Raw genomic sequence first — 26,360 nt, forward strand, 5'->3', positions numbered from 1 at the left:
TGCTGCTTGTTTGTTTGTTTTTTCCCTCCCTCATCTTTCCTTCCTCATTCTTGTTTTCTTATAAAATTGGGGGCAGCTTGGGTGGCTTCTTGAAAGTGACGGAGGTGGTGAATGCAGTTTAACTCCCCCTCCTGATTGGTGAAGCAGTGAAGTCTGAGGTTTATGGGTACAAAGGTTGTAACTTCCTGAGTAAACAAAGCTTTGCGCTGTTCATCAAACTTTGACACAGGCCATTTTTGTCAAGTATAAATCTTTCTTCTAAACATTTTAAATGGTGAACCTTAACTGGAAGTTAGGTTTAAAGCTGCACAAAGAATCTCTTGCCAGGATGTGAGTATATGATGAACAAAAGGAAATGTTATTTATTTAATGGATGAGTTTGTTTGTAAATACGACTTTAATGGTTACTAAAGCTGATTATTTCAGTTGGCTGAGATGGATTGTCAGGAATAGATAAATAGCAACTAGGATTTCCTAAATTAGTAGAACTTAAGCCCTATTTGGGCAGTGTAGTTTAACTTGGCAAGCTGGGGTAATACAATTTTTATGACAAGATATCAGTAATGATTATGGTGTATTCCCATGAACGGAACATGGGAGTGGGCTACTCGATTCATGTGTAACACCGTCACAGTGGATTACACACAGCAGAGCTGCTGGAGTTTTTAGTTTCTTTACTGTCCCCAATGACTGTAACTTGCAGTCCTTCAAAACAAATAATTAGGGAGAAGATGGCAAAGCTTAACTACTTCTTATTATTGTAGCTGACACAAACCATTTATAGTGGTAACAACTAGTAGAACACCCATTTATAACATGTATCTAGGCTGTTACTGTGGATTAAATCTATACCAGAAGTTGTGGCAGCAGCAGCTGATCTTATACTTGAACATTTAATCACTGGACGCATCATCCTCCCCATGGTCAAGAAAACCGGGGGAAACTAATATTCCCCAGAATATGACGGAATACTCCCCAGCATGTAAATTCAGACAGGGTTAATATAATCCCGGGATGGGGTTTTGTTTTTTTACTTTAATTAATTTAACTTTTTACTGTTCTATACCTGGATTTATTACATCTAAAGAATTAGTAAATTGGAAAAAATGTGATATGTCTCAAGTTATAATTTAAGTTTAACTTATTTACGGTGGTTCTGTGTGTGTATTCAACAAACGGTTTCTCAGTTAATCTAACGTTTCTTGGCTCTGCCCGGGAAACATCTTCCTGCATATTTGAGCTGTGCCGTTACATGTTTGTGCTCTTTCATTGCACCTTTTATGAAGTTGGGCATTTCACAACAGTAGTTTGTGTTCCTTCCGCAGCTAGTGATTCTTCCCATTTGTTCACAGAATGACACTTCATATTATTTTATGATAAGGATACAGTGTCAACATAAATTATACTGCTAGGGTGTTAGCCGCCTTTGTGTCCATTGCTTCCTTTCGTTACAACAACAACTCTTTCCAGCACAGACACTCCCCCGCCCCCTTCCCCTTCCCTGCGTCCACTCTCCCTCTGTATCACACTCTCATTACATTCGTCAGTGAAGTTCAGCTCGGGAGCAGAGCGGAGACCAGCTTCCTTTGGGACATACTCCTACATCTGAAATTACTGCACACACCTGCTTCGATCACACAGCACGGGCCCTGTTCAACAGAGGAAAGGTAACGTCCCAAGAGTATTCGGTTTACAGGTTTCAAAAACTATTAAGTTATGCCGGTTTTACTCTGTCCTCTGCTTTGCATGTCGTGTTTTTACCCCAGTGCTTAGTCTCGATGAGTTCACTCGTGAGTCAGTAAAACGAAACGGATGAGAGCAATATTTGGTCAAAACTTCTCTGTTTAGAAGAAATAGGTGATTTTGAAATACTGGTCTCATGATCTTGTAACATTCATATCAGCTTGTGAAATGTAAGTTGTGACAACATGAAATGTAGTTTTAGTTTAGCAGTGTTTTTGCATTTGTTGTCGTTTGTTACTAGAATATTTTAGAATATTGTCATTTGACACCAAAGTCATAGCATTTCTATTACATTTTCTTCTTTTTCATTTTCAGATGCTGTGTGGGGATGACAGCTAGGACAATGAGCTAAAAAGCTGTTGCTGATCTACTGTATGCCGAAATGGGCAGTGCTATTAGAAGACATGTTGTGGGGGTATTTTGCTTGTTGCTGCTGGTTTTCTGGCCTTGTATAAACACACAGATGGCCTGCCCAGTAAAGGAAACTCCACCGCTGTTAGAAACACCTGGGAATTTGTCTGCCCCAGAGATCGATTTTGGCAGTGGGTTTATGTCATCATTTGTCCACTCCTTTCTACAAACTGTCCAGCCAAACCCGTTCCCTGAAGGTCAGTTCATCTCTCATCTCCATGGTAACATGTCCCTTTGTTCTGTTCAGGTACAGTTTTGATAGGTGGACATATGTTTAAAATGAGACATCTTAGTTATAGCAGCCTTTGGGCTCTTTTTTCCTGGGAATGTGACTCTCAGATGTATGCCTTCATTCACGATGTTAGTTTCCAGTTGTATATTAAATGAAACTCTGCTCTACAACCTTGTCAGTAGGCAAACCTGATGCACCAGGGAAGGGCAATAGTTAAATCCATCATGTAAATCATACACAAAGAGGTCCAAATATTTGAATTTCAGACAATAACAGTGATACAATCAATACTTAATCAATACACTGGCCAAAATGTGTGTATATATTTTTTCTCTTTTTATTTTTTATTTATTTATTTTTTAATACGGACCAATTTTTTTTGTCCAGGGTGTGTTTCAGTCTTGTGCTCAATGATTTTTGGTCAGCAGCAAAACACTGTCATGAGCGGAATGTGTTTTTCACGTTCCAATTAAACAGAACAAATTTGAATCTAGTTTTAATAAAATATTTTTTTCAATTCCCTCAATTTCCATTATACTTGTAACAGCATTCGTTTAGCTTAGTGCCGTGTTGACTCTGTAAAGAAAGTAGTTTAATCAACATAGAAACAAGTCAGTGCTGTTTAGGTTCGTTTTTGTGTAGACACAGAGGAGCTTTCAGAGGCTGCCCATGTTGCTGAATGAAGCCCATGACTGAATGAAGTTTTTTCATTACTTTGCTATAGAAGTTAGCTGGTTACTCATGACGCCCAGCTCTTTATTTCTGGTTGGAGATGAGAGAGTGAGGATTTAATGGTGAAATGGTGACTTCTTCAACTGGAAGAGCGCTTATTGTGTTGTGAGTGTTCATGAGCTGAGTTTACTTCCTTATTGATGAACACATAGTAACTGCTGGTTTTCAGTTCTTGTCTCAAAAACAATACATGGCATTGAGACATTTACGGTTGAATGTATTTACAGAAGATCTGGTCATGTGTGATGATTAAATCTACACAGAACCTGCATTGCTTTTGTGTAAACGTTTTGAACTTCCACTATTGGACCTTGCTTATAGGAGGTTTACCGAGAGCAGACAGAGTGTAAAATAAAACATTTACATAGTGATAGCAAGGTACTGTTTCCTTCCCAGTACTGATCCGCATTCTGGAGCCAAATAATGTTTCCTTTATTTTTAAAATATTTTAAACTATAAAATATCTATTTTATTGAAATTTTTTATTTAACCAATAATCATATTTATATGACGTTCTATAATAACCAAGTCACTTACTTTGCCAGTGCAAGATTAGTTTCAGCACTGGCACAACTCAGTTTAATATTAATTAAATATAAAGTTGGAGTATGTGATTTTAGTTTTATTTCTTAAATTAATATTTACATTAAAATAGCAGTCAATAAATTAAATGCTCTGATGGCATAAAGAAAAAGATTCCTTTTCTGTACAAGCCACATGACTGTAAAAACCCTGTCTAATCATTTCACACTGAAGAAATTACTGGTCTGATCACACTGCTCCAATGCACATGAACAGTATGCATGTGAAGAGATTCATACCTGAAGTGAAGCTGGAAGATCAGAGAAAAGATCAGTGTAGCTTTTGGGTTTGAATGAGACATGAGGTAGATGTTCAAGGTTTTGAAGATCAGGCATTGCACATCTCTCCCTGTGTGACTTATAAATCTGTGTGCATGCGTGTTATAGAGGAGTTGCTTTGGAAGGAGAGCTAAATATGTTTGGTGGGACTTTTGAATTTTTTTCAAAAATTGGCTTACATTACGTTTTACAAAATATCACCTTCTCCAGCTTTTCATATTTATACATATTCAACATGAAATCAACTCACTGTACATGTGCTACAGAGTTGGAATCAAATTTGTTCTTATTGTTGCCACCACTTTTACTATTAATTAATATAGTGAAGTTTTACTAATAAAATGTAAACAATCGTTGTGATACAGAGACCACATATCATGCTTTTTATTGTTATGAACAGCTTGTGGTGCGCAACATATTGTTGTACGTAAGTCAACAAATAATTTTTATTATTCAGCCAATATATTTCCGGGTAGCTACTCCCACACTTTCCAAGATATTGACTCAGTGCAAACTGGATTATTTTCATCTTATTGTAATGATGTTTGCTTGATCTTTTGGATATGCACAATCTTTCGCCCACTACGCTAGTTTCTCACTCAGTTTTTTCCCCTTCATTTCTATTGAATTTATCCTTCCTGATCTAATTTGGTCAAGAAATTTCAAACCCTCACACTCATCTGTCAAGCTTTTCATCCTAACATTTTACCATAAAACTTAGTTTCAGATATCTTAAAATATATTTAAGATATCTTTAATTGGAATTATGACTACGCAGAACAAAAGGTAACACCGCTAATTTACTTTTTGACTTGTCATAATTTAATTGTAGATATCTAAAATGTAAGTTAATTATTCATTTTAGATGTCTTGAATTGGAGCTTTCATTTAACATAATGGTGAATCGGACATCATTGAATGTAATTAAAGATATCTCAAACTGTTATTTTGCCTAGTCAAAATATAAATAGAAATATCTTAATTTAGAACTGTGTCTAGTCATAAATGAATTGCAGATATCTGTAATGTAAATTTTGCCATAGTCTCTTTCACATATGAACTCTGGAGAATTTCTAGAGAAATTCCGGAGTATCTGGTCTGGAGATGTCTCAGGGTGGTAGTTCACACAAGCACACATTTTCTGCATCAAGTGAGCTTTTGCAGCAGGAAATGAAACGTGTGCAGGAGAAAGTCAGGAAATGCCCAACTCTGATTACACCCTGAGTCTTTACTAGAGTAAGAGGAGGATAACGTCTGGGTAAGGCCCTGGATGAATGTTGAAGGGGTCACGTTCACACATGCATCTCCTCTGGGTAAACTACAGAACTATTCTAGTTTATGGTGCATGTGTGGAAGGGGATTTAGAGAGAGAGAGAGACAGTTCGGAATAGCATCTTGTGTTTCCTTCAGGTGTTCTACTGATGTTTGTGGTAAGAGTATATATTTTGATGTGAAATCTGACCAGAGCATTGTTCAGTAAACTGTTGAGTCAAAGACTATAGCATTAGTGCAAAACAGTAATTCCTTTCAATACATTTTTCATTGTTTTATTTTTTCCAGATCTGTTTAAAACAATAGTGAATTCAAAGGGCTTCTCATCAGACTTTACAAAAGAGGTATGTAAAAAGAAATAACACATTTTAAGGATAATACATAAAGTTACATGACTTAATGTGTATACTTTGAGTCTTTAAAACACATTTACAGTAATATGATATATTCTGTTATATTTCGTAGTACCAACCCCATTTCCAGACAAGTTGGGATGCTGTAAATAATGTAAATAAAAACAGATTGCGATGATGTGAAAATAATGTAAAACCTATATTTAATTACAGTAAAATAAAATAAAATAATACACAACAGTATCTTCCCCTCCAGGGTGTATTCCCATCTTGTGCCCAGTTATTCTGGGTATGCTCCAGGAACACAACCCTGAACTTGATAAGTGGTTATAATGAATGAATGAAATGATATCTTATATATAGAAACTAAACATTTTTTATTACATTTTGAAAAATATATGCCCATTTTAAATTGGATGGTAGCAAACTGTTCCAAAAAAAACTGTATGGAGCAACAAAAGCTTGGTAAATTTGTGTACAAAAGATATGGCAACAGGTCAGTGACATGATTGGGTTTAAAAAGAACATCTAAGAGAAGCTGAGCCATTAAGAAGTAAAGATGGGGAAGGGTTTACCATTCTGCATAGACAAATATTGCAACCATTACTGACTTAATATAGTAAACAAATTTCTCTTTATGCAAGGCCCAAAAGCAAATATCATCTGGCTGTGACCTTCAGCCTCTCAAGTGGCATATCATTAAAACAGACTTAAGAGAATTTTAAGCTGAAACTCAAAAATGTGATGTGGAAACCATGTATAAACAGTATCCAGGAATGCTGCCCCCTTCCCTGGGCCTGACACCATTTAAGATGGACTGAGGCGAAGTGGAAAATTTCACTTTCAAACAAATTTTAAATTGTGTTTGGAAATTAGGTATGTCTGGTATCTTCCAGGCTAAAGAGAAAAGACCATCCAACTTGTTATAAGTGTACAGTTCAAAAGCCAGTGCACATAGCATGGGTGACTTGCACAAGTAATGCTAAACGATATATACAGGTTTTGGAGCAACATGCCACCATCCAGACAATAATTTTTTCTGGGAAGTCTTGCTTACTTCAGCAAGAAAAAGTCAATCCCCATTCTATAAGGGTGACAACAGCATGTTTCCTTAGTAAAAGTATAATATATAACTATAATGGAGATCTCGATATCCTATAAAAAAACAAGACTGTGACAATATTTCACTTTCAAAAGTACTGTGGCTGGACTCTTGTTAAATGAACAAGTGATGCAACACAGTGGTTAACATGTCCAGTCCATACATTATGGGAATGTGTTGCTGGAATCAGATTCATATTTAGCAAATACGTTTTTAACAACAATTATCTTTTCTCAGTTTCAACATTAATATGTTGTCTTTGTACAGTTTTCAGTTAAATATAGGGTATTAAATGGTTTGCACATCAGTGCATTATATGTTTCTTTACATTTTGCACAGTGTCTCATTTGTAAGGAAATGGGGTCTGTTTATGGAAATCTGCCAAGTATAACTTAAAAGATTTTATATAATCAACAACACTACACTCTTCATTACATAATTAGTATATTTAAATAAATCAGAAATAGGCAATATTTCTACTCTATATATACTCTATATATACTAATGTCACCCTTACACAGGTCTAGGGTCTTGGGGTTGTGGGTTCAAACCCTGCCTCAGGTCACTGACTGTGAGGAGTTTGTTGTGCTCTTCCCATGGCTGCTCCTGTTTCATCCCACATTTCAAAACACATGCTGGTAGATGTGTTGCCTGTTCAAAATGTTTCATGTTACAGAAAGCGAATGAATAATAGGTTAAACTTTTAATACCCATTTAATATGATCTAGTAAAACTTGTGACCAAAATGTATATTCAAAAATAACTTTGTCTAAAAAGTGGCTTTGTTTATCCACACCCTTCCACCAGTGAGACAGCCATTATGAGATATACTTATTTGCTGAGTAAACTACTGTCTAATATTGTTAGTACAGCAATCACAGGTGTGGTTAAAACCATATTTCCGTATTAGTTTTCAGTGGTCTGATCTGTTTTGAATTGTGCCAGTTTTTTTTTGTCTATCAAATCAATTCAAGACATCTGTTGTTTTGCACTAGAAACTAATCACAAAGAATGAAAGTCAATGTTTTAGGTGACAGTTGCATTTTTTGTGTTTAGTTCCATTGCAAAAATAAAGGAAAAAATGAATGCTATAGATGAATTGGATGTACAACTATATATGAATAAACAAGACTTTTTTTAATTGTTTAAATATATAAATTATTTGATTTTACCTGTTTACTGCTGATATAAACAGGAATGATTTAGTTCCATGAAAATACTATTGTGCAAAATCAGACACAACTAATATTTCCATTCCATGTAAATTGCAGGTTTAACACCTTTCAAATATTTCTGGGGAAATCTAATCCCTTTTATATTCAAACAGGGAAACTGACTGTCCACCTCAAGTGTCAGATGTCAGCAGATTTTATTATATTTAGTTATTGAGGCTTCTTTTGTAAATTTTGGCCAAAGAGAAAACCTTGTACTTAACACAAGGAACTGAAGTAAATAAAGGTCTCTGATTTTGTGAGGTGGTGTAAATTTGTCTTTGTGTCTTGTCATTTGTTGTTATATAGCAGACATGTCTCACCCTGTGCAGGTGAGGTCTGCATGGAGTGCATTATGGGATTGGGATTATGGGAGAGGGCGAAGCATAATCGTGTTTGATTTTTGATGGCAGACATTATAGTATGGGTAATATATTTAATAACATTAAGAAATTTAGGCATATTGTAACAATTTAAAAATACTGCGTGCCTGTGCTTGAAAAGGGCTGTGGGGCTGTGCATGATAAATACTTTGTTTTCCTCCTGAGCTCACCTGGATCTGTGTGTGTGTGTGTTCAGATTCTGCGTTATGAGGCAGGCTTCCTGGTATGTGTTGCCATTGGGATCCTCTATATCCTCCTCATGCCTTTAATTGGCCTCTTTTTTGCCTGCTGCCGTTGCTGTGGTAAATGTGGAGGCCGAATGTACCAAAAGCAGACCAACAGCATTCGCTGCAAGAGGAGGTCCATCTACACGGCAACTTTACTGACCACTATCATTATACTGTACGTACTAAAAAGAGTCAGCTTTTTCATGCAATGAAATAGATGTAAGATTTCATAGATGCTAGAAAGATCGAATCAAGAGTATTAAAAACTTAATAATTGAGTGTATGTAAGTATTTTTGCATGTTTAAATAGTTGCTGTTGATGATGGGAACCTCTTGTTAGCCATTAGAAATAATCTCTGTTTGTAAATGTAATCTTTTTATGTAGCACTATACACTCTCAGAAAAAAGGTACTGTAGAGGTACACTATTGACAAGCACCGTAAATGTACCTATAAAGGTTCAACAGTGGTTTTAAAGTCCAGTTGTATTCCTAGAGGTACATTACATTCTTTTCTCCAGAACGAGGGGTGAATATTTGTAAAATTACTGGTTAAATATTTGCCACAGGTCTGTAAAAGTATTTGGTGTGTACTTGTGTCTGAGAGGGTTTCCTCCAGGTTCTTTGTTTTTCTGTTTTATATGTTTGTAGTCTGAGTGTGTAAATTCATTGTATGAATGACTGGGTTAATGTGTAAATTTGTCCAAAACATGAGTGAGTGGGTGTGTAATGCCCCATGATGGACTGGCACCATTTATGGACTGGCACCAAATATGATTTAAAATCATATTTGATTTTAAAATAAAATTATTATTTGAATGTTAGTGGTTATGTTTACCAACATGTTCATAACTTTTATTCTAAAAGCAGCTATAATAATCTTTTTTTTTTCATTTGATATCTAATGCATGTTTATCTTTAGGGTGGGGAATATATGCATGTTTCTAAGTAATAAATACACAGACGATGGTGTGAACAATGGTGTAGTTGAAATCAACAGCACCTTCCAAGATCTACAGAACTACATCTCCACTATTTCTACGGTAAACACACTAATACAGGGAAGTGGTGTGGTTTATTTTATGCGTGTCGGTCATATGCTCTTGAATTCAAGGACAGTGGTATTTTTCCTAACAACTAATGCAAAGAACATTGTGTGAAAAGAGTAAAATTAACTACACCTAACTGTGTAATGGAAAAGTCAACAGATCTATGATATGATAATGCTAAAACTGTTTGTTAAGTGTGTGTTTAGGGTTTATTTGTTTACAGAAAGGCTGTATATGTCTACTTCACTATCTTACATTTTTCATTTTCATATCTCGCCAGCAAGTCAACCAGGTCATGAATGAGAGCACTGTAACTGTGGATGAAATCACATGTCAGATCAATGGTGAGTCAAAGTGTCCACAACCGTGTGACTGTGTGTGGTGCTTCTATTAAACATAAAGGTTCCGGAATGGTCTTTATAAAACAAATTATCTTTATAGATCTATTACCAAAGTTTTTAGACACTTAAAACTAGTCAAATCAACTACTTTTCATATACACCCATGCTCACTATGCTCAATGCCAAGGACAGGAGAGATGGGTGAAAACCTTGGAACTGGGCTGTGGAGCACTGGAACTGCATTTTCAAGAGTGATTAAACTTGGAGTTGATGACTTTTTAAAATTAATGTCAGTACTTGATCTCAATATTTTTCTTATACTAAATGAACTCAACGCCTTGCAGAATGTTCCATCCAGCCTAAACCATACCCAGAATATTAGGAGCAGTTACTGCAGCAAAGTGGGAACATACTACTTATGAATACTCTTCATTTCAGAGAAAAAAAAAGATAAATGAGCAGATGTCTAGTTCTCATTTACAAAAATAGAGAATAATTTAAAAGTATACTTTAAGAATACTTCACTCTAGGAACAAAAAAGAGTTTATAACGACCTAGACCTTTTTGTTTTCATTCTGCAGGTAGTGGCCTTTATATTGGTGAACAAATCCAAGATGCTCTAAATGGTACCATCAAAGCAGCCTTGGACTCGATAACCAAGATGGCACAAGGTAAAAGATTTTAAACCGATATTGAGGAAGCCCTTGAAATAAAAAAAGTTCTTGGACTGACCTGCAATGTTTGGCTTTGTTGCTGTAATATTAATCAGATTGGGCCAATTTAATACACATACTGCGCTTGTACTTGTGACTAAACCTTTTGCCAGACATTAAATACAATACACACTGCTGGCTGTCCTGCTTTAAAGCTTGATGTAGGAAACCAAGGACTAATATCCAGTGAACTTTTCCTTTAAGTTGACTGTTTTGACAAATTGTTAACTAAACACATTCAGTGGTTTCCTCCTCTTTCATGGTGTGTGACTCACAGGTTTAATTTGAAATTTCATAGATAATACTGAAGCTGGGATTTTCTAAGACAAGCTTTTTCTTGTTCTTTCTTTCACTGGGTTAGTAGATACCATTGATAACACACAGATTTCACAAACACAAAGTGTATGCAGCATTTGCCACAAACAGTTGTGCTGTAGGCCTTTAAATAAAGACTGTAATAATTATAAAGTGATTTTTGGGAACCCTCCAGCAACAAGTTAAAAATAAGTGCAAAAGAATCCCAGCGCTCCTTAATGTTCAGATTGGAGAATCTTTTAGAGTCTATTACAGTCTTAACCATAGGGGACAGATACAGAGACAAAAAATATAATTTTGTTAATATTTTGAGTCTGATACAGTGGTATAGATTTAATAATTTCTGGTTTGTAATTTTCTGTTACAGTGGTAAACCGCACCAGTATTTTGCTGCCTGAGTTGAATACCACTCAGTCCCAGTTACAGACAAAGCTGGGTGTGCTGCAAACCAATCTGACCTTAGTGAGAGATCGCATAAACACAACACTGCACAATCCAAACTGCACGAACTGTGACCAGTTTCAGTCAAAACTGGCCAGCCTCTCCCTGGACACAAGCTTTAATGTAAGTGTAATGTGATCTGTCATAAGGAACAGGAGCAGAAACCTGACTAGGGAGTTGAGTAATGAGTGTTAAGAAGGGCACCCTGTTTTAGAGCATCTTTATTCTTTCTTTTGTGTTTATCAGTACTGCATGGGACAATTAGTAAACGGAAATCACAAAGACTGAAGAGAAAACAAATGAAATTGTATCCCAGTGTGCTCAGACACCATTATAAGATGTTAAACTTAGTGTGTGGAATGTTTTAATTTTTGTCTCAGCTTGTCTGATCATGATTTCTCAATGTGTGCACAATGGGTGTCAGTATATGCCAAAAAACGATGAAAATCACCACCACTAATGAAAAGAGGATCTAAAATACAGGCTACCTCCCTCTCACCAAAGTCAGGCAAATAATGTATTCACAATGGCCTATTGTTTGGGTAAGGCTTGTGAATTCCTATTCTTTTACAAACCTTCCGGTGGGCTCCATAAATAGCAATTAGTCAGTTGTATTGTCTTGCTGAACAAATGTCGGATAAGGCCCATAGTGCACATAGTCACCTGAAATTAAATGAAATTATTACTGTACTCTGGTGACAAATATACACTTTATCATTCAGTACAATTGTATTTCACACTTGAGACCAGATGAGACCATCAATACAGAACTTTATTTAAAATGGCCATTTGTCACTACATTAACATTATCTGTAATTCTATACTTTTCACAACAGCTACCCAGCCTCAGTGAACTCCAGTCAGCAGTGAACAGGGTGAACAATGCTGATCTGAACGCACAGATTAAAAAAGTGAGCATCTCCACATAACATGACTCAATATAGACTGGAACATTTCTGTAGAACCATTAGGCTACAAGCAATGTGTAATAGCCATGGTTGCGCAAAAATATTTCACATTCCAAAATTAAGAACAAAAGGCACAGAGCATTGGAACATGGAATCCATCCTTTTAATTACCAGATATTTTTGACTAAGAGAAATGATTAAAAATATCTTTGCCGTTTTCGCATTCTGGATTTTGGAGATATATGTATTTTTTTTTTCTTTTTTTTTTTTTTTTTGATAAATTGATAAATGAACACATTATAACAAAAGACTCACAGTTTCTTAAATTCAAGTTTGGCAAAGGAATAAGAGAAAAATCATACAACTGGTAAAATAAAATCATGTAAAATAATAACATTACAGACTGACATGCAGCCAGTTAACATGCAGTTTAACAAGGCTATTTAATACTGTTTATTATTTACAAGTTCTCTATAATTATCTGTAGAACAGTCCCTTGTTTGATTGTAGTTGTTTAATGTTCTGAAAATAATGATGATTACTCTGTTACAGTTAGAAAAACATATCGTATATCATGAGCACTCAGTCATTCCGGGTAGGCACAGGATCCACCGTGACCCTTAACTGGCTAAGCGATTACAGACAAAGAATGAATGAATGAATTCATTAATTTATCACGATTAGAATGACGCTGTGCACACATACTGTGGCTTTTTTTAGTATCACTTATATTGTAATGTTTATCAAAGCTTACTTGTTATTGCTACTTAATTTAATCTGAAACCAGTCTCATGGTTTTAACTTTCAGTCTTATAAGTTCCTTTATATCAATGGCGTATTGTTTGTTTCACAGGGCCAAGACTACTTTGACGGCATTCCCCAACAAGTGACAAATGAAACTAGAGACAGCATACAGGGTGAGTGCAGACCATAGAGCAACGCATTAGACTATTGTTTGGCATTTTCTCCAAACAATAGTTTCCATCTGATTATTTGATCATAACTCGTACTGTTTTGAACCCTTGTATTCTTTTTTTTTCTTTTTAAACATGAGAAGTGTATGTGATGTTTTCTCTACTAAAAAACTTAGAACAATAGGAATTGTTTAGTCACAAAAGATGAAATGTTATATTCCAATATACTTACACTATATGTCAAAATCTACTTTAAGATGCACCCTCATTTGAAACAGATGTACAGCTATGCACATACAGCTTGTCTTTACACTCATTGTCCATTCTCTCAACTCCACTGACCATATAGGGGCACTCTGAATTTCTACAATTAAAGACAGTAGTCCACCTGTTGCTCTGCATACTGTTTGCTCCTTTTGACCCTGTATTTCAATGGTCAGGACCCCCACAATAAATTCAGGAATAATTAGGGTGACCAGACATCCTCTTTTACCCGGGCATGTCCTCTTTTTTAGACTTAAAATTCCCATGTTTTGTGTAGCAAATAAAGGTGTAAAGGACCTAAAAGCACACACAGGTTCAGCTAAGCATACCTCGGAAGTGAGGGGCGAGAGCTCATCATCCCCCCTCCCACCCCCCCTTCTGGAAAAAGGTGTCTAAATGCATTTGGCCATACATGGAATAAGTTTTTATTAAATATCAACCCCATTCTTCTTTAGTATACATGTTGTCTTTTTACTTTCATCGAGGATATGAATACCATGTTGTTCAGCACCTAATTGTCTCTTACCTGTTGCAAAGGGGTGGAAAATGTCTGATACATTTCCAGTAAATTACCATTAACTTTCCATGGGAACTTTAGCTTGGAACATTGGACACATAGTTATTTGCTAGCAGAACTTTATAAATCTTAATTCTTTCATTGAACAATCAAAAAACAATCAAAAGAATGCAACTCCTGCCCTCCCCACCCCCTCAAATAAGAAATGCCATTGAAAATGTAAAACAAAGCAGCCTTACTTCTTCTTTAAAAAATAGATCAAATCTAACATCAAATCAAATAAAAGTATTTTCCCACATGTTTCTCAAGCCTGGCCACTGCATGTTTTGCTTAATAGCCTCAGGCTTCTTCCTGAACCTTGGTTTCCTTCATTTTCAAATAAATAATGCATTAATATTAATATGAATATTTGAATATTATATATATATATATATATATATACGTTATCTGTAACCGCTTATCCAATTTAGGGTCGCGGGGGGCCCAGAGCCTACCTGGAATCATTGGGCGCAAGGCAGGAATACACCCTGGAGGGGACGCCAGTCCTTCACAGGGCAACACAGACACACACACATTCACTCACACACTCACACCTACGGACACTTTCGAGTCGCCAATCCACCTGCAACGTGTGGTTTTTTTTTTTTTATTTTTGGACTGTGGGAGGAAACCGGAGCACCCGGAGGAAACCTACGCGGACACGGGGAGAACACACCTATATATATATATATACATATATATATACATACATATATATATATATATATATATATATATATATATATATATATATATATATATATATATATATATATATCTTGGTTACAGAAACCCATTGAGACAAAAAATATAGGTGATTGGCCTATGTTAGCCTCGGTAAGCTATCCTCCTGCTAGCCTTGGTAAACTAGTCTCTTAAATGAAATTGCTCATTAAGCTTTTCTGATTTACCAGACAGCAAGCAACTGTGAGATTACCACTTGATTTAATAGTTGCTTAAATATTTGAATGTTTTAACTGTCAATAAAAATATGAACCTCATCAAAAAAAACCTGGTTTTAGGTAGTCCTTTGGTCCAAATGTTTGCTTTCAATAGGTAAGTGTCAGGTTTCTAGAAATCATCTGGACATATGCTGTAAATGTGATGGAGGAATGAACAGTGCAGGGGGTGTGGTCTCAATAGCCATATGCCATGTGCCTGGGATTGAGTAGGAGCTTTGCTATTCCACTGTTTTGGTATCACATCTAATTATTTAACCCAAGATTATGCGTCAGTATATTTTTACCAACTATATATCTCCTACTCTTACCTTTGACCATTTGTCCTTTTTTTTAAGGAGCTCAGAATCGATTGCAAGGCCTAAAATCACAGATTTCAAATATAAAGCAACAGCTTCCGCTGAATTTTCTGACTGACATCTCCGAAACACTGAGAAATGCACAGTACTACACCAACCAGTACACACCTATAGTAAAGACATGGGAGCAAAAAAGGTAAAGTATTCAGAGGTTTAGCAACTAAAGGGGCAGTCATTTTCTCCATTGCACTGGCATCTAATGTCCTGGATGTGCCAGAGATTCTGTGCTAAATGTATTTTAAATATGTCTGCCCCATTTTGGAGGGTATGCTCTAAGGAGGGGCTATAAAGCTATTAGGATTTTCACCTCATGATTTGCACTTTATATATTAAGTGTACAAATAATAATAGCTTTCATAAATGGTGCAAATGGCTGCTGTTTTAATACAACAGAATATTTTCATAAACAAAATGCAGTTTTAGATTTGTATATTTTGTGGAAAATTGAGATATTCAACGTCCAACAGTACATTGCTACACAAATGTGTGAACATAAGTAAATTAAAAATGTGTGTAGGTGGATTGTGGCATTGGTTCTGAGCTTTCTGATTCTGCTGGTGGTGGTGTGTAATCTTCTGGGTCTGCTGCTTGGTCCAGCTGGACTGAAGCCTAATAGTATTCCCACTGATCGCTCCGGTACTGCCAATTGTGGAGGACTTTTCCTTATGGCGTGAGTACAAACTCTGGTTTGATTCTGTTCTTATTGTTCTTCATATTTCGCCCATGCATGATAAGTGAGGTGCACCATTAGAATAAACAATATGAATAGTAATTTCTGGGCAGTGAATATTTTCCTTTTATTTCAGAGGTGTGGGCTTCAGTTTCATATTCTCCTGGATCTTCATGATCATAGTGCTGGTACTCTTCATTTTGGGGGGCAACATTTACACCCTCATCTGTGTGCCATGGCAAACCCGGGAGCTCTATAAGGTATACTCAGTTAATGAAACTTTTGAGATGCCTATTTTTAAAAGGCTTGCAGTATTTTCCCCAAAATACAGGGTCATTAATATCTGCACTGACAGAAAAACTCATTGTGGTGGTGGTGGTACTCTCAAGGAAACACATTCAGTACCTTTAGTTAGGAATGTAATTGTACCTTATTCTATTTTAACGCTAAAGTTTACATTTATATTGATTTTATACGACCCATTTCATCTCCAGGATTTATGTTGTATTATTTTACAGTTCTGTAATGATAGAATACAAATATTAACATCTCTTTCTGGTAAATAGATTGTAATGTACCTTTATGAAACACAACTGGACTGTTGCACATTTAAGTGTACATTTACACTGTTTGTAAATTTAGTAACCAATAATGTACCTCTACAGTACTTTTTCAGTGTGTGGGCTCAGCTTTTTCAAATAACATAAGTAAGATCATATGTAATCACTATGGATGGACTATGGATTTGTTAGGTGTTATAACTGTGTGTGTGTGTGTGTGTGTGTGTGTGTGCGTGTGTGTTATTTTAACCACAGCTCATTGATACTCCAGGTATACTTCCAGAAATCCAGATATCTGGTCTAGGATCTCAGAACCTAACAGTCACTGGGTTGTACAAGTGAGTCACAAAAGTACAATCGAGTTTTGTCCAGCCATCACTGCTACGCCTGACAAAATTGATCAATTGGTCATTTATTTCTTTTTTATTATTTATATAATATTTTTTCTATATCGAAAAAAAATCAATTGAATCTCCATTTTGATCTGAAAACAGCTAGTTTTACAACAAATTTCATGATGATTGGACCAAGAGAGACACTCCACAATGACCTAGGAAAAATGTTTTACATTCACAGTAACTACATTAACACTGACACTATTCCCATTCCTTCTGTAAAATTACTTTTTTGGAAATATGAGGTTTTGTCTGACTCACTATATTTAAACTAACATACAAACAAGCTAACAAAGGAAAAATGAACATGATATAGGAGTGCAAACCCTTCTTGGTGAAGTATTGGAGACAAAGGTCTGGTTAGAAAGAGCAGGTTTCAGAAACCCTGAAGGCCACATAAGGACACCGACTTGGTTACAGACCAAGAATATTACAGACTGTACTCATGTAATAAAAATCAGCCTTTAAATGCTGCATTGCTGATGCTGAAGAAACACTCCTCAGGCCCTGGACTTCTGGAACGTCATAGCCATGTGACCATGAAATCAGAGAGCTGATTCTTCAGCAAAAACACAGACTCTGAGCAAGAAAGTGCAGAATAGGTGTAACACTCATTCATGAAGGCCAGCTTTGGGACGATTAATATAACAACAGATGCACTCCCAGAATTCAGTTGCTTTCTTTTTTATTTTAGAGTTTTTCTCCTGCTCAGTCTAGGCCAAGGGTCGGCAACCTTTACCAAAGAGCCATTTGGACCCATTTCACCCAGTAAAGAAAACACGGGGAGCCACAAAACCCTTTTGAAATATTAAATGAATTAACGCTGCATATAACGGGTTTTTTGCCTTTGTGCTATGTATAAACAAACTATACTGTGTTAAATTTATTAAATCAATGAACGACTGCAGAGAAAATTAAATAACAATGCAACAAAAAAATTTAACTCCGAAAAAAGACGTTGACGCACATTGGAAGTTGTGACGTGTATTAAGAGCGACAAAAATATTTTAAATATTAAAATATTTTAGATGTTACAATCGCCATATTATTCGTAGAATTACATTTTGAAAATGAACGAACTAAAATAAAATACATTTTAATTAAATACCCATTAATTATTTTCAAAACTGAGCCGCATCAGAGGGATCAAAGAGCCGCGGGTTGCCGACCCCTGGTCTAGTCTCTGAAGACATTTTAATACTCAAGGAAACACAGAGATGACAAAGTAAATTTGTCAAATAACTAATGAATGAACTAGATCAGGTGTTCCCAAACTTTTGCAACTGGCGGCCCACTTACCCTACCTCAAGATGTTCCACGACCCACATGAAAATATCATCAACTATTTAGAATCAAAAACAAATACCGCACAACAAGCAATGTAACCTTTTTAGGTTTAAAAGGCATGATCGCTGTGTTCAGGTTTCACATGGACACTCCACATGGTCCAACTTCAGAAATCTTTGGTGTGAAAAATTTTGTAACCCCTTATGTATTTTGTATACTTATGTATGGTGGCCAAAACTCACACAATAAAATAAAGACAAAATTAAAATTGCAGTACCAATGTGGCCCACGGGGGGGCTGCAGCCCGCAGGTTGAAAATAATTTAATTACAGGATAAAACAGTTTTTTTTTAAAATCCAAAACTGTTAAATAAGTGGATGAGCTGATGTAATATCCCTCAAATGCTCAGCGAATCTGGCTTTGCATTCAAACTGCTGCAGGTAAAATCAGGAGTATGCTGAGGAAGTACAGTATTAGTGCACACAACTGTCAGTTTATTTATTTATTTTTTTTACCTAACAAAACCCATCCACACAAAGGCCTCAGTGTGCTGTGATCTGGACCTGAACAGGAAATGTAAATTCCCGGGATTTTCCCAGACATGGTTTGACAAAAGTGTAGCTTCTGTTAGACTATTTAATGTAGTAGTGTTTTTGAGGGACTGAATACAAGCGCTTTATATAGGCCTAACTGCTGTCTTTAACTTAAATGTAATTTAAGTTAAAGAGAATTTCTTTTGCTCCCTTCATCATGAAAATTTTCACCCAATGTAAAAAACAGCAGGCAAAAACAGTGTTCAAACAGTGTAGTAAAATGAATGTGAAAAAATTAAGATACATGCTTCCCTTGATGACATAATGTCTTTTCCTGGCCTAAAGTTTGTTTTGAATCTGATATTTACATGATATCCTTTCTACAGTTCCTGCCATGCGAATATGCCCTTATGGGAAACCCTACACCTGGAGAAAATAATTGACCTCAATGTCTATCTTAATGTTTCCCAAGTAAGAACCTGTGTCCTGTAAAGTTTCAATACAATATGTTCTATAATTTAGTACGTGCTATGTAACCTTCCAATAATCCAGTCTTTAGAAATTCTTACCAAATATTTGCAATTGTTTTGATTGGAACAGTACACAGCTGAGATCAAGCAGGCTATCGAGAAGAGTAATATCAATATACCTGGCATCACTCTACTGAGTCCAGATACACAGAACCAGCTGAGAAGCTTCTCCAGCAGTGTCAACAGTCTGAACTTCAGCAGTGTCATCCAGAAGGTAAATTTCCTCACTACATGAAGATATTGTCACCAGAGTGGTATCTTTCACAACCCTGTGGTCCTTCCCTTCAGGAACAATAGTTAGGGAATATACTGTACCTGTTCAATATTACATTGCAGTTGTAGGTTTTTAAATTGTATTCATTTTATACCTCCAGCCGTTGTATTCTTTTTTTCCTATTTAAGTTTGAACAATTCTCCATAAAAGTCTTGCCAAGTGAAATCTGCCTTGTTGAAGTTGAGGTATCTTATATTTCTCAATCAGAGATTGTTGTAAAAAGGGTCATTTTTTCTATATAGTTTAGTATTAAATACATATATCTCACTTCACTCATTTTGACATATATCTTAAAAATGTCAAAATAATCTGCTCATGTAGTGAATGTTTTCACTTGATAATTAATCAAATTGAGAATCTGTGGTCAGACTTTGCTGTTCAGGTAGATTCCTGTTCATCCGCGGAAACCATCTAACTGAGCTGGAGCAGTTTTGAGAAATGGGCAAAAATCTCAGTGGCAACTTGTGGCAAGCTCATAGAGACTTATCCAAAGCGACTTGCAGCTGAAATTGCTGCAAAAGGTGTCTCTACAAAGTACTGACTTTAGGGGGGTGAATAGTTATGCACACTGAAGTTTTCTGTTATTTTGTAATATTTTTATGTTTGTTTCATAATAAAAAGAAAATCAAATGTTCAAAGTTGTAGGCATGTTCTGTAAGTGAAATGATGCAAACCCTCAAGTCCATTTTAATTCCAGGTTTATTAATAAATACATAGGATGTCCTCAGCTGTGTTTCACCATCTCCTATTTTTTTATAAAAAAAAACCATAAAATACAATAATACCATGCAATAATTAACCCCTAAAACCCCTCATTTATTCTGTTTCACTGTAGATGAATACATTCTCAAAAACTAATTTGAATTTGACAGCCGATGAGTTGGATCAGTTGGCTAATGTCCAGGTGAGTAACTTTTCATTATATTACCTAAAATATGATACACATATTTGCCATTTTGGTGGGTATTGTAAGTAATTAAAGTAGCATTGCTTACAATATATTTAAGCATTTAAAATTGTATTGGTCATGTTATGCAATATTCTATAGTGTAATTCTGCATGTCTGAGTTTCTTTAGTTTGACCTAATCCACAATGTTGCATCCTGATGATTTTCATCCATTACTGTCCTCACACTATATTAACATTATTCTGTATGTCATAACCAAGTTTGAAACCCCTCATAAATCAATAAAGAAATTTGCTTATATATAAGCTAATACATTCAGATATATTTGTGAATTTTATACATTTTAAAAAATACAGATATTTTTATTTAAGTAGAACAGGCTTTGAAATTCTCACACTAGAGACTATTTTGGCAAGTTGTATGTAAGACAAGTAAGCAAATACCAAGGTAATCTTTTTTGGCTGGAGTGCTCCTTTAAAGACAGTCTTAAAATTTGTTTAAAAATAAATAAATAAACTGTATAATATTATGTAATCTACTCCTTAGACCGACGCTAATGTTAAACGTGAACTCAGTAACAACGCCAAAGACCTGAGAAACATCCAGACTCAGATTAATCTCTCCATCAACCCTCTGATGGTATGTTCAATCACATAAGAAGAGATATTCAGACTAAATGTTACTCTTACTTTGAATGTGTTAAAGAAAAACCCTTTAAATAATTGTTTTTTTTTTACAGTTACAGCTGAATTCTACAATTAATAATTTAATTGTCATTTCATCACAAATCAGTGTAAGTTAACATTTGAATTGGCTGTGCAGCACCAGATGATGTTCATCTAAACTGACCACTTCTGTAAAATACTGAACACTATACTGACAATTTGTGTTGTATTTAAATGTGGCCCTGGAATACGCAGCTCAATTTAGAAATAACCTGCCCTACCTTATTTGGAACATGTCCTTATCAAAGTGTTTCTTAAAGATGTAAAATACAGTGCATTTGTGCAGGGTTGTGGCCTTCCAGGACCCCATATATATGTAACAGATTAATGTGTTTTTCCCTCCAAAATCCTTGAAATAGTCACACAGTATGATAACGTTGGAATTTTGTGCTTTGGCAACATATAAAAGTAGCATTTCTAAGCAGGCCCATTTCTCCTCCACTCTCTGGGCTCTAGGGAACTGTGGGGACTGTTCTTCAGAATGTCGGCTATGCTCAGATGTTTTTGAACAACAACTTGACGCAAATAGTGAAATCAGTAAGTATATTACTATAAGGCTGTCAGATAACTTTTATCAAGTTTTATCAGATTGACATCATGACACCACACTTTGCATAAATTTATCTTAAGGGAAGTTATAAATGCTTAGGGTTTTTGAAATGTGCTTCCTTCCTCTGGGTTCTTTGGTTTCCTCACACAATCCAGAAACATGTGCTAGTAGGTGGATTGGCTGTGTGAAATTGCCCACAGGTGTAAATGTGTGTGAGAGTGTTACACACTGGTATCCTATTCAGGATGTCTTCCTGTGGTAAGCTCAGCGATTCTAGGTATTTTCCTGACCCTGATCAGGAAGAAAGGGTTACAGAAGATGACTGTATTAATATATATTCTGTCACTTGATTATTTGCATTCCCTCAGGGTAATAATGAAATTATATACTATAAATAATTGGTGTTTGCCAGTTAATTGTTCAACAGTAGATATATATATATATATATAATATCTACAGTAAAGCTACTATAATACAATAATAATGAAAATAACTACAATTAAAAGTTGTAAAGTGAGAATAAAGTATAGATAAAGTGGCTGTGCATTGTAAACATTCTAATTTCCATATATTAATGTATGAGCATAATATATAGAAATCTAGATAAATTAGCAGTTCATAGTGATATTAAAATGTCCAGGTGATATTCAGAGAGCCTATAGTGGTTATAGAGCACAATAATATCCTAATATAATATCATGATATTTTCCAGGCCTATACTGGTATTAAAATATTTCATGCTATCTCCGTTTTATTTATAAATAAATAAGGTTATTTAACTCTTGAATATTCATGCACTATGTCCTACAAAACTTTTTTAATTCACCAAAAGGAACCAGACTTGCAGGGCACGGTGGTGCAGAAGGTAATGTCACAGTCACACAGCTCCAGGGACCTGGAGGTTGTGGGTTCGATTCCCGCTCCCGGTGACTGTCTGTGCTGAGTTTGGTGTGTTCTCCCTGTGTCCGTGTGGGTTCCCTCCGGGTGCTCTGGTAACCCCCCACAGTCCAAAAACTCACATTTGTAGGTGGATTGGCGACTCAAAAAGTGTCCGAATGTGTGTGTGTGTGTGTGTGTGTATTGCCCTGTGACGGACTGGCGCCCCCTCCAGGGTGTGTTCCAGCCTTGCGCCCAATGATTCCAGGTAAGCTCTGGACCCACCGTGACCCTGAACTGGTTAAACGCTTACAGATAATGAATGAAGACTTGCAAAAGTATTGAAAAAGCTATTTAGTTTTGAAGTCATTTTAACAGTCTGAAGCATCTAGTTGTTTACACACAATTTTTGCATTTTATTTTCATGATTAGAAACAATACAAATCAGTATTGTGTTATAACCAATAACTGTATGTAATTAGCTAGTTAGTAAGTAGCTATGAATCCTGTTAATAATTTAACCACTGGCACATTCTTTTACAGAAAGCAGGAGCATTTACAGACAGAGAGATCATGTTCCTCACAGGATTTGCTAATTGGGTAAATCAAACGGTAAGTCTGAACTTTTTTTCCTGACAGGATCTTGAAAACTCCTGACACATTAGAGGGAGTGTGGACAAATACAGTGTCCACTGTGGCATGGCTCCAATCTGGATGGACTAATTTGTTGTGCTCTGTGTCAGATCACTAAGCAGGTGGGTCGCTGTGGGCCAGTAGCTGCAGCTGTGGACATGGCAGAGAAGATAATATGCGTAAATTTAGTAGATTCTCTGGTAAGACTTTGTTGCTTTCTGAGACAACTGTAATATTCACCTAATGAGCTCGGTACTTTATTTAATAAGCACATGCTATTTCCACTTGTGTCTAGAATGCATTTTGGTTCTGTTTCGGCTGGTGCATGATATTCCTCATCCCCAGCATTATCTTCTCAGTCAAACTGGCCAAGTACTACCGTCGGATGAAGCATGCTGATGTATTTGAGTAAGTTCCGTTCAGCTCTTCACAGATATATAATTTTCCTAAGAATCATAGTTTTTTATCACTACACCTCGAATTCCACCTTGTAGAGGAACTTCCGACCTTGTGTTGTTAGCACACCTCTCACTGCATCTTCTTCTCCCTCTAGGAACAACATAATGATGGACTTTATTCCGAGAGCTACTATGAAACCATACTGAATGGGAGACAAGAAGTTCCCATATTCATTGTTGCTGTACTAAAGACTTTAAACACAGATTTCTCCCTTCTGAATAGACTGAAGAGTCAGATTTCCATGCACTGTATCCTGGGCCACAAAACCCAAAGAAACAAATCTAGAACCTGCAAGAGTTCAACTATTAAAGGGAAAAGGGTAAACACATGCCCTTTTGGATTGAGCACATTCCATAAATGGCTTAAATGTTTGACAATGACGGGTATCTCCAGTCATCTAGTCATGACTATGAGTAGAAATTTACAAGGCAAACAAGAGTCTTTTCAGAAGCCTTAGAGATTTACTGAATTTAATTTAGTTTTTCTAGTGCCATGGTTACTGTATGTCCATAATCATTTTTTCATTGTATGATTTTTTAAATGTATATATTGCTGAATGTTTACTTTTTTCTCTCAAATTTATTTTAAGTGACCAGCTGAAGGCACTTTATTTCCAGTTCATCACTTCATAATGTCAGGCCATATATATGGCATCATTTCAGGAAATCCATTAGCTTGTTTTGCTTTGCACCTCCCACCCTGGGTAGTGGGTGAAATTTGACCTGTGAGTTTGTTTTTTAAATTTGCATATCACAGATTGTTTTCTATGTATCTGACTTATGTCTCATTAGACCTGTTCCAAAGCCAATTGCACTTTATCACATCTGCTCTGGACAACCACAAACCCTCACACAGCTGTACTGAGCATATCTGTTAGATGCAAAACAGCTCTTGTTGTGTTCTGTCTTGAAGCAGCATTGTGGACCCCTTTAAGCCAGCACAGTCTGCCATCACACAAGACACAAACTAGCTCAGCTAGAACACTAGAACTCCAAATATAGCTCTGATGCTCAGGGAAAAAGAACAGGATATACAGTCAGCAAACCCCACTGCTACAGCTGTCAATACTAAAATATGGCCTAGCATATGCAAATATGAGACTTTAAACAGTCTTCAAAGTGCTTTGAATTGCCTTTTGTATGAAAGATGCTCTATAAATAAAAGTGCCTTGCCTCACACATAGCTGGATAAATGTAGTTCTATAAAGCATTACAAGACTGGTGTTGATATTTAGGTTAATACCCAGTATCTGGATTAATACTGGCTAACAACACTTGATAGACTCACTATGTTAACTACTAGGCCAAACTGCATTAATCTTTTATTTTAGGCATTTCTCATTTTTTAAAACATTCTGAGTGAGATTTTAAACCAGTTGTGCTAAATGAATACAAGTGTCCAGTTTGATGTTTTATAATTATTGAAAAATATTTATGTCTCACAACTTTTCTGCTGAAATTAAGAGTCTTACTATGTAGTTTATTTTACTTTGTTTCAGATAAAGCTTGTATTGTTCTATAGTGGCTTTAGACTAGATTTTGGAACAACTATGTTTTGATTTATTTGATTTATAACAAGAATATGTTGTTGTGTTTCTCAGCTGGTCTCATCTTGGCATTCATACTTTCCTGAGGACATAATTTGCAACCCAATTTTATAAAATTCTAACCAAGGAAATGTATGTTTCAAAATTAAACTGGTGAACACACAAAATTTTGCAAACCACTTGTTGAAACACTGCTCCAAATGTGTGATAAGCAACAAATGCTAAACATCTAACTGTGAATCAGTAGCCTCATACAGCAGGATGATCAAATCAAACCAGAGGCTCTTTAGTGAAATGTTATTAAAGGGCATGAACTGTAATTCAAACATCAACCATACATTTCTAGTCATGGGACAGAAAAAAAAGTTTGACTGAATGGAAACTCCAAATAAAATGTACTGTACCAAACCAGTGTAGACTGCACAAGACTGAGCAATGTGCTTCCTTAAACCTAATCACTGTCATTCACTACTTAATAGAATTTATTGGAAATTTAATTTTAAGCAGGGCTGTAACTGCTGATGCTTAGTCCTATGGAATGCAGTGGGTGGGTCTGTGTGAGCCTGGAGAGTCTGTTAAAACTGGCATGTTAAAACAGCACTTGTAGCAAAATCCTAGGCCTTCAACTCAGAGAGCATTTTTGGTGAAGTCCATGGGGAAAACTCAAGCTGATTATAAACAACAACTGGAACAGCTTATTATAAACAGCTGGAACAGCTTATTATGTGATCTAGATATGTTTTGCAATGTCAGGAAGTCAGCTGAGATATCATCAGACTTAAAATCATATCGACAGTAACAGAATAACAGTAATAGACCATAATGTCAAAACACTGAATGCTATAGTGAAACTTATTAATTAAAATGGCTCCTGATTATAATTCATCACTGTCGGAACAAGAATTGTTATTTCCAAAATTTTAACTTTACAGTGGAAATTGTCTCTGATTTTACATCTGAAAGATGGCTCTGACAAGGTAGCTGTCTATTACATTGTACAATGTCTAATGCACAGTGTTTACAAACTCCAGCTGCACTGCTGTATCTGATCCACTCATACAAGTTTAACAC

The 26,360-nt window shown here is 35.9% G+C and overlaps 1 protein-coding gene across 1 annotated transcript; it reads left to right on the forward strand.

The window, feature by feature from the left end:
- The first annotated feature begins 311 nt into the window (after nt 1-311).
- On the forward strand, nt 312-25,985 carry prom2 (prominin 2). The gene is made up of 25 exons (XM_066679814.1): nt 312-330; nt 1,548-1,667; nt 2,059-2,351; nt 5,539-5,594; nt 8,496-8,701; nt 9,447-9,567; nt 9,854-9,917; nt 10,496-10,585; nt 11,310-11,506; nt 12,220-12,294; nt 13,145-13,208; nt 15,323-15,479; nt 15,861-16,013; nt 16,150-16,273; nt 16,829-16,911; nt 19,175-19,259; nt 19,389-19,532; nt 20,428-20,496; nt 21,047-21,139; nt 21,240-21,293; nt 21,682-21,762; nt 23,195-23,263; nt 23,395-23,484; nt 23,580-23,692; nt 23,838-25,985. Exons 3-25 carry the CDS (start codon nt 2,126-2,128, stop codon nt 23,887-23,889), a joined length of 2,466 nt encoding a protein of 821 aa, XP_066535911.1. The 5' UTR covers nt 312-330; nt 1,548-1,667; nt 2,059-2,125; the 3' UTR covers nt 23,890-25,985.
- The last annotated feature ends 375 nt before the right edge of the window (nt 25,986-26,360 follow it).

This window comes from Hoplias malabaricus, chromosome 8, assembly GCF_029633855.1.
Source record: "Hoplias malabaricus isolate fHopMal1 chromosome 8, fHopMal1.hap1, whole genome shotgun sequence".
In the NCBI taxonomy this organism is placed as follows: Eukaryota; Metazoa; Chordata; class Actinopteri; order Characiformes; family Erythrinidae; genus Hoplias; species Hoplias malabaricus.

Excerpts from the sequence above, each read along its gene's own strand:
- prom2 (XM_066679814.1), top strand. The coding sequence starts at position 2,126 with ATGGGCAGTGCTATTAGAAGACATGTTGTGGGGGTATTTTGCTTGTTG. Across the intron at positions 13,209-15,322 it reads AACTAGAGACAGCATACAGG|GAGCTCAGAATCGATTGCAA; the intron begins GTGAGTGCAGAC and ends CTTTTTTTTAAG. Across the intron at positions 21,294-21,681 it reads TCATTTCATCACAAATCAGT|GGAACTGTGGGGACTGTTCT; the intron begins GTAAGTTAACAT and ends TCTGGGCTCTAG.